Source organism: Poecilia latipinna, unplaced genomic scaffold, assembly GCF_001443285.1.
Source record: "Poecilia latipinna isolate Pla-1442-1.1 unplaced genomic scaffold, P_latipinna-1.0 Scaffold369, whole genome shotgun sequence".
In the NCBI taxonomy this organism is placed as follows: domain Eukaryota; kingdom Metazoa; phylum Chordata; class Actinopteri; order Cyprinodontiformes; family Poeciliidae; genus Poecilia; species Poecilia latipinna.
In genome coordinates this window covers 302,324-311,044 of record NW_015112985.1, presented here as the reverse complement: position 1 = coordinate 311,044, position 8,721 = coordinate 302,324, and the positions used below count along the sequence as shown (strand labels likewise).

General features: G+C 37.9%; 1 protein-coding gene and 1 long non-coding RNA gene across 3 annotated transcripts in view; one reads left to right on the top strand and one right to left on the bottom strand.

The window, feature by feature from the left end:
• Nucleotides 1-261: 261 nt before the first annotated feature.
• Nucleotides 262-5,015, top strand: LOC106949902 (uncharacterized). Of its 2 annotated transcripts, none has more exons than XM_015036458.1 (9): nt 262-612; nt 1,952-2,227; nt 2,422-2,495; nt 2,798-2,987; nt 3,253-3,326; nt 3,628-3,805; nt 3,964-4,029; nt 4,113-4,184; nt 4,624-5,015. In XM_015036458.1, the coding sequence occupies exons 1-9, from the start codon at nt 531-533 to the stop codon at nt 4,683-4,685; spliced, it is 1,074 nt and encodes a 357-aa protein (XP_014891944.1). In that variant the 5' UTR covers nt 262-530; the 3' UTR covers nt 4,686-5,015. The 2 variants fall into 2 exon arrangements, with proteins under 2 accessions (XP_014891944.1, XP_014891942.1); XM_015036456.1 differs by having other exon boundaries at nt 264-612; nt 3,250-3,326; nt 4,624-5,014.
• LOC106949905 (uncharacterized) overlaps nt 4,593-8,721 on the bottom strand; it is a 16,350-nt gene continuing 12,221 nt past the window's right edge. Inside the window, exon 2 of the long non-coding RNA XR_001425495.1 lies at nt 4,593-4,716. This is a non-coding gene — a long non-coding RNA (uncharacterized LOC106949905). The remainder of the gene's footprint in view (nt 4,717-8,721) is intronic.

The window sequence follows — 8,721 nt, the reverse complement described above, 5'->3', positions numbered from 1 at the left end:
GCAGATAGGAAACAGACGCTTCACCTCTGCTGGCCTGGTTCAGGCTGTGAAACCACAAGCAGAATCACCTCTAGCTGTTGCTTGCAAGGGTGTGAAAACTCTCCCCCCACAGTGGGACACTGCAGCCAATCTCTTAACACGCCAAGTTACAGTTTGCAACCACTCCAACTGTGAGATAAGGCGGGTAAAGCCACTGTAATTCAACTTTTATCTGAATATTGCATGTACAATACCTTTTTTTTTTAGACTTTATTATACATTTCTGGCAACTTTAAGCATTTCTAGTATTAAGATAAAGCTCATCATGTCAACCTTTGTGACCATGAGAGCGCTTGCTTTGCTCTGCTTCATTTTAAGGTCTAAAAAGTTCATGTTGATGCCTCCTAGAAGATGCTTGCTGTTGATGTTTTCCTCTTTAAGACACCAGAGGAAGTGTGCAGTTTAAAAAAAAAAAAAAAAAACAGCCCCGCAGCACACGTACGTGGCAAGACAGGAAATAACCTCAATGTTGGAAAGTTCTGCTCAAAGCGATGAGGACGATGAAGAAGATGGCCTCGCTGCTGAACATCTGTGTGTTTCTGCTCTGCTGCTCCGCCGCCGTCGCCTCCCAAGGTGAGATGTTGGACTTTTTAATGAGAGTTTAAAGGAGTGGATCAGATTATGTGCGACTGCGCTTTCATTTCTCTAACTTCATGTTTTTATTTGCAGATCTTTGCTCTGATGCGTCTCTAAAACGCCAAATTTTTCTCAGTGAACCTGTCAAAAGCCAACAGAACTGTAACTTTAAAAACAAAATAATCGTTGAATTGCAAAACTCAAGTTTTTTTTTTTTTTTTCCATTTGAACAATTGAGTGGTTTCATAATTAAACACTGTCAGCTCACAAACCTGAATAAGACGTCTCCTGTGAGTTGATGTGGTCTCCAGGTGTCGAGATCAAAAGAGTTATTTTTTTTTCTCAATTTATTTCAACACCATCATAATTCTGATGGCGTCATGCGTATATTTAAGCTTTTATGTGAAATTTGATCCCTGGCAGTGCAACAGATTCATCTTTCTCTTAAAAAGAACAATCCAGAGTTTTTGTGGGGGAAATAAATGAAAACATGAGCAATAATTTCACATTTTTCCCGCCGTTACCGTCTTTTATATTCTGCAAAATTGTACTGAGATGCATACAATCAGATAGGATGCAAATTTGAAACCAGAATTGTGCAGCGACCTCAGTGCATAAGAGTCCACCCCCTTTACGACAACGCTAGACTTTTACCTCAGATCGTTTGAATCTTCCTCAGTTTTAAGGCCGTCTCTTGTTGAATCTCGCATCGCTTTTCGTCCTCAGCGTGAACTTTTTACAATTTCATCCACTTTGGAAAACAAAAAAAAAAATCCAAATGCCTTCTGTACATAAGTTGTTTTTTTTTTTTTACCCATGTGAAGAAGCTCTGACTTTGAACGTAGGCGGATTTTATTTCCACCAGGCCCACATCAAACGTTGCAGATGTAGAAGAATCAAAGTGGATTGCATAAAGTTTGCATTGATCTTTAAACTTGATTTCTGAAACATTTCTCAGGACATTGCAGTTCTTACTTTGCTGCACCCATAGCAGAAATATAACATCTTGGTGGAGAGCAAAACACACAACTGATGTTTCTATTGAAAGTAGATCACATTAAAGAAATGATTTACTTGTATTCAGTTTTAACAGTGTCATGTCAGCTGCTTGGATGTAGTTTTTAGTATCAGTGAAGGGGAGGAGAGTTGGATCATATCAGCGTTTTGTTTTTCGAACTTGGTTGACTGTGATGTGATTGAAGCCTGTTTTTTTACTTTCGTTGCTCTTTCTGGTTTAAAGGCTGCAGCCATTTTGTTGCAACAAGCTAAAGCGTCTTTGTTTCTCCAGGATACAAACTGAAGTCGACTGATAAACTGACTTTTTCTGATCCCAAAGGTTGTGACCAGTTTGTTGCAGTGGGTGGAAACTTCAATGTTCCTCTGGGATACCAACTAAAACCTGCTGATTCTCTGAAGTGGAGATTTAATGGCATCATAATATTTCATAAAAGACCAGTAACATTAATTCTAGGTAAAAATGATGATATTAATGATGATGGGTCCCTCAAACTAACAAATCTGAAGAAGAACCAAGCAGGACTTTACACCGCTGAGGTTCATGGTAAAAACGGAATGCAACAGGACACAAAGAGCACAAATTTATGTACACTGGGTACGTATAAAATTGGTTACATATTCCTCATTGAGTCAACAATAACCTCTATTTACTCTTTTTCATCGTCTTGCTTTGAAGAACTTTAACTCATCGGTTCATGTAACTGTGACTCCTGAAGCTGTCAAACGTGCCGCTCACTGTACTATTTTTACGAGGTCAGAGTTTAATGTGTCATGTTTGATCCCACTCAGACCCCGTGAAGAAGCCCACAGTAAATATAACCTGTCTGGCCTCAGAGGTCGTCTTTACCTGCAGTCATGATCCGGTAAGGAGATTATTTTGGTTTATTATTTTAAAAAATGTAGAAAAAACAGGACAGAACAATATGGAGTTCTTTATATAACCTTAGAGAGCTTTAATAATGCAATCAGATCTTAACACAAAATAACTATCCAAAATGCAGTAAATGTAACATCTTGAGACATTTTTACAATTTCATGTTTGCAAAGGATGAGAAAAATGAAATAATAGATTAAAATACAAATAACATATCTTCCCGATTGATATTCTTTGTGACTTTCTAATCTTTTTTTTTATTTTAATGTTTTCATTATTCTCCTTTATCAGCAACCTGATGGTACAAAACAATATGACACCATATATTACAAATGGTTCTATGATGACAAAATGATCAGCAATGGGACAGAAACCTCCATGACAAGAAAAGCTGCAGAAACTGAAAACCTGCTCGTTTCCTGTGAAGTTGGCAACAAAGTCAGTTCTGCAAGAAGTGACTCTTTGACTCACACCTGCGATGGTAAGAAAATCACAGCTGTGGTAGCACAAGATTATTATTATTATTATTTTTAATTAATTTAAACCTAAATTCATCTTCCATCTTGTATTTGATCCATCAAATTTAATTTCATTTCCCTGCTTGTTGTTGTGAAATGAAGCTAATAAAGAACTCTGGAGGCTTCAACGTGCGCAGAACGTCAGAAGCTCGCTGTATTGTTTGTCAGGATTTAAAATTTTAAATTTTCATCATTCTAACATGTTTTTTTTTTATGCAATTACAGTAAAACCCTTGAAAAAGCCTGAAATACAAGGAACATGCAAAGACTCAGAGGTCATCATTACCTGCCATGCACCTCCGGTGAGATTTTATTTAATTTATTTTGTTGTTAAAAGCAACTCTGGGGTCTTTCTGTGTAACTTTAGAAACTTTTGTAGGCCTCAAATTCTCAGGAATCATCTTTGATGCAAATTAACGTTTTCCAAAACTGAAAAACAACCCATGAATGCAGACACCTTTTTGACATTCTGAAGTTATTTCTTCTCATTTAATTCAGGCTGCAGTTCTCCTGAAATGTTTTCCTGTTTTTTCCTGTCCAACCTGAACCTAACTTGTTCTCCTGATGGTCTCTTAAGCACGTTTTGATCTCGTTCTCCTGCAGCTGCCTGATAATGTTCAGTTCAAGTGGTTCCAGGATGGCGAAGTCATCGTCAACGAAACAGAAAAGTCTCTGACAATAAACTCTGCAGAAAGCAAAAACAAGAATTTCTCCTGTGAAGTTTACAACCAGGCCAGTTCTAAAAAAAGTGACTCTTTTAGTCATAGCTGTGTTGGCTCTAGTAAGTATATGCAGCACTTATTACATTATAAATGTAGAATGTGGCTCAGCTAATAGCCTTTTCTTCATCTATAAATTGGAATAGTCACAATAATAAACCGTATGTTATTTTGTAATGACGTGTGTTTCTAATTTTATACTGTGATTCTTTTATTTAAGCTTTTCTTGACCTCCCAGATGAGCTCTTTGGAGTTAGCATCTGGGTTTATATTGGTGGTGGAGCAGGTGAGTTCACTAAAATAGCAGAAGTAAACTTGTATAATTCATACTTATTTTATGTGACTTTTTTGTGTTTCCATCTGTTTTAGGTCTTTTAGTTCTGATCATCATCCTCATCATTCTGTGTTGTGTTCAATGTAAGAAGAAAAGAAGGAAGTACGGTAAAGTGTTTAGTCCACTTCTATTTTAGTTGTCTGGATAATAACTTAAAACTCTCTCAATTAATGCAGACTTGTTCAAATCAACTTAAGCTAATTTGATTAATCCACCATCATCCACTGCTTCCTATACATTTCTGATATTAAATCTCTGGAGTACCCCAAGGCCTGCTGCTCGGCCCACTTTCATTGTTTCCTCTTAGTAATTGGAAAATTAAACAAAAAATCGAATATGAAAATGAACACTGAATGGTTATTGCACTTGTTTTAATCTGCTGTTCAGTTTTTTAACTATAATAAAATGTTTTATTCTTGAAAATCCTGGCTAACCGTTGTGTCTGCCTTCTGGTTTGATCAGAACTAGAAAATAAAAGCTCTGCTCTATTTCACACTTATCCTTCCTCTGACTGCTGATTAACGCCTGCTGCTGTTTTCTGAACAGATGAGGCGGAGCTTGAGTACCGAGCAGGAAATTCTTCATCACCAGAGTATTGCACTCACTGATCATCCTCCTCTCCATCACCACCATCATCACCTGCAGAGCCTCTGAAGCTGCAGCTCTTTACAAACATTTCCCTGATATTTTATGGAGTTACTTTTTAATCTGTATGATTAATCTGTGAAGACCCCACCTTCTATAGCAGTGGCATTTGTAGCTTGTTCTGCTAATGAACAGACAGAAGTCTTCTTTATGTTTTAACTCAAAACATTTTTGGATTTTCTGTTTCTCTTTTAGCTGCAAACTTTGATAATCAAACTAATAATCACTTTTGTGTGTATAACCCGCCATGTAAAATATTCCGTTTTTATTTTTAATTATTCAAACTAGTTTCACGACGATGATGATGAATTGACGTCTCTGTTTTTTTCTTTGGCAATTTTTGTTGTTGCCTTTTTTCTCAATAAATAAAACCAAACGTAAACTTGTAATTTCTTTAAATGCTGTCAAATAACTTTCAACTGGTTGCATTTAATAAACACATGACAGTGCTACTGTTTTGATATGAGCAGCTAGACAGCAGCCAAGTCTTTTGATATTTTTTAGACCTTATTCAGTTCAGAGAAGTTTTTTTTTTTTATTATTATTATTTTAATTTCTGCAGGTTTGAGAAACAGAACCAGTGCTGATCTGGACTTTTAACATGATTTCCCATAAAAAACAAAAGCAGAACTGCATCTGCTAGACTCTGCAACCATCACCACTCCTGTTGAACTCTATACGTTGTTTATGTGGTGGGATGGTGTTCCACCCTCACCACTCTGCGCACCAAGTGCAGCCAGAAGCGCACGGTTGATTGGTGGGCGAGGCAGATGACTTTATAGCTGAGCAGGCCGCTGCATGGTGTGTGTGTCTTTGTTTCTCCTGATACATGTTGGCTTGTGTTCTTGATCGGCTCATCTGAGATCTTAAGTGTCAGTATTGCAATCAGTGGCTGGGATTATGGTTGGTTTTTGGTTGCTACACCTAGTGATGATGGGCAAATGGAGCCTCATGAAGCAATGAATCTTTCCAACCCTTTGCAAAAAGGTTCATTACTCGATGCTTCATTCGTCACTCACTAGTGACATCTGCTGGTGAAACTGACAGCCTTGTCACTCAGTTGGAACTTTTTTCCAAAAATGAGCAAATGCAATATTGTCACAAAGTTTTCCTCAAACTCATGTTTAGTAACAGGAGAATCGATGAAACCATATTTAATTGGCATTCGTTTTAATTATTAAAATGATTTGCAGCCAATCTAATCCTGGTTTATGTTGAACGTCAGTGGTTGTGTTGGGTTTTCTTTTATGTCATAGACTGATTTGACAATAAAGACAATTGATGTTTTAGTGTCTTGGGAGTGCAGTGCCTGTTGGGGCGTTCACTTTTTCTTGAATTTCTAATTGGCTCTGATCCCTTAAATGTGGCTACATGTTGAATTTTAGTTCTGCAACAGGATTAAATCTGTTTCTGCTGTGCGAGACCGATATATATTTGCTAATCAGACTACAAATAATAGTGGAACTTTGCAGCAGAAGGTGAGAAATTGGGAGTTGGAGGGGTTAATTATTGTTTAAGAAGAATTTTATTGTGAGCAATCATCTCAAAGTATTCCCAGATGTTATTCTTGCAGGCAATCAATCAAGTTTATTTGTTGTAGCACATTTCAGCAACAAAGAGATTTGCATCATGAAATCACAAAAATATAAAGTCATAAAAAAAAACACCATAATCGACAATTGAGAAAACCAGTAACAAACATTACATTTTGATGAGTGCCATCATCAAACACATCAAATATGTTGGTCAATGTTCATTTATTTTGGCTACTGAAGACAAATATTTTCCTCTGATGCGCGACCAAATGGACAACAACCCACAGACATGAACACGTAGACGCCTGATGGAGCGGGTCGGTCCGTTGCTGCGATACGTAACAGCGTCTGTGGTTTTGAATGTGGTTAATACGTACCAGTAAGGCTAATACAAGTGAATGGACCGAACTTCAGAAAGTGCCATTCTATAATTATTTTAAGTTAATACCCGTCATTGACACATTTTCTCACACATATTAATATATTTGGCAATCAAAGAAATGACTAAAGACAGATCTGTCTTTAGTCTTTAAGTTTCTAACTTTTGATGTGATTTTTTTAATTGCTTTGGGGCATTTCTGAATAAAGAGCACAATGTTTTTATTTGATAGCAATTATTCTGATAAATGTTATCATGACATTGATGAACAGACACTTTTACAGTGTTTAATTAAAGAACAAGAGACTGAACAACAACTTCTCTAACAGCGGTTTCTCATCAGCTCTCATTAGAAAACAGAGTGAAAACATTAGCTGCTACGCTAACAATCAGTTAGCGTATATAGCAATTTAACTACATAGGAAATATTTTTCGGTAGAAGTGAATTTCTGGCTGCAAAGTCAAGTAATTCTGATCTTTCATCCTTACCTGCGAAAGGTAATGCCAGTGAATCCAGTTTGTTTCGCGAAACGGTTGAAGCAAGTCGACACAGCTCAGGACGCAAGGAGCTCCGATCGCTCTGCTGCAAGATGGCGGACTCAGCGCTTCATGAGGCGTCTAGGTATTCACGTCTATGCAACAATCCATGAAGCAGGATGGCTCATCGCGCTTTTATTTTGAAAACCGACACGCAAAATGAAGCAGTCACGTGATCCACGTAATGCGAGGCATCGTTTGTTGCCAGTCACGTGGTTTTCAGCAAGACGACACAAGCCAAGAAGCGGGGCTTCATCTGACACGCCCCCTTTCTACTCGGTTCACGCCTCGAAGCCTGGATTCAGATGAGATGTCCCATCACGAGCTGCGCCCGTCGTGCGTTTCTGCAGCGTTACAGGTGTTCTGGGGGTTGTTGCGGCTTCCATCTAGTCCGCACCCGCTGACAGAACAGGTGTTCAGGCTGTGTTTCCACTCCTGGGTAAGCCACCGCTTTAGATATTAATTTATTTTACCTGAATCCACAGTAATGGGTTTTCTGTTTCAGTCACCTCGTAAATGCATTTACCTCGTAAATGTAGCATACCTTGTGGTAATGCCGCAGCGCATGCGCATTACCATAAGGTATGTTGGATTTACGGGTATGACAGACGGTCAGAACACCAACGATTTGTTCCATTGCTTGGAGTGTTTTTCTTATGTTTTGTCTTTGTTGTGCATTGTTGAAATCACTAATTTGTTTGATTTACTAATTTGCATTCTTTTGCACTGCATATTTTGTTTTATTTTTTTGGAATAGTTGAAATTGTCTTTACTTGTTTCCTTTTCTTTTCAAGGACCGAGTTGTAGGCCTGAAGCCACGTTTTTAAAAGAGAACTGTTTTAAGAATATTATTAAAATACTGTGCACTATTCAGTTTGTGTTCTGGTGCATCTTATACATAACTTTTAAAAGAATCTCCCCCTGCTGGTCACATTTACATTCTTGATGCAGTTTTCTACATTCTAGTCAGTAGTCTGGTTATTTGCACAAATTTCTTTGCCAGTTGCACATTTCGGAAATATTAGATGATCGATGTGCAGCATTAAAACCACAAAAGCTTTGAATTAGCTTCCCTTTGGAATCGATAAAGAATTTCTTAATTGAATTTGCTCCTCCTTGAAAGAGCTCAAACCTTCATTGCATGAGAACAGCCTGGTGTTTAACGTGGAGGGGGTGTTAAATTTTTTGTTCTGTGAGCCATGACTTTAGGCCACACCAGAGGAAGTGGTTATAAACCGATGATAGAAATACATCTACCTTACCATTTTGAAGTGTCAGTCTTCTGTTGAGCTGTGACTCTGTGAGCGTTTAATCCGTTTGAAAGCAGACGAACTTGAAGAACTTCCAACAAGTGAGGAGATCACTGGTGAAGATGGCCTTGGCGTCTGTCATCACTTTCTTCCTGCTCTGCTGCTCCGCCATTGGCTCCCAAGGTACAGATCTGTTACAAATGTCTCTTGTTAATGTTTCTAGGTTTCAATTTTAAAGGAATATAAAGGATCAGATTGGATGAGTGTGAATAAGGATGTTTCTCTCTGATTTGAAGGT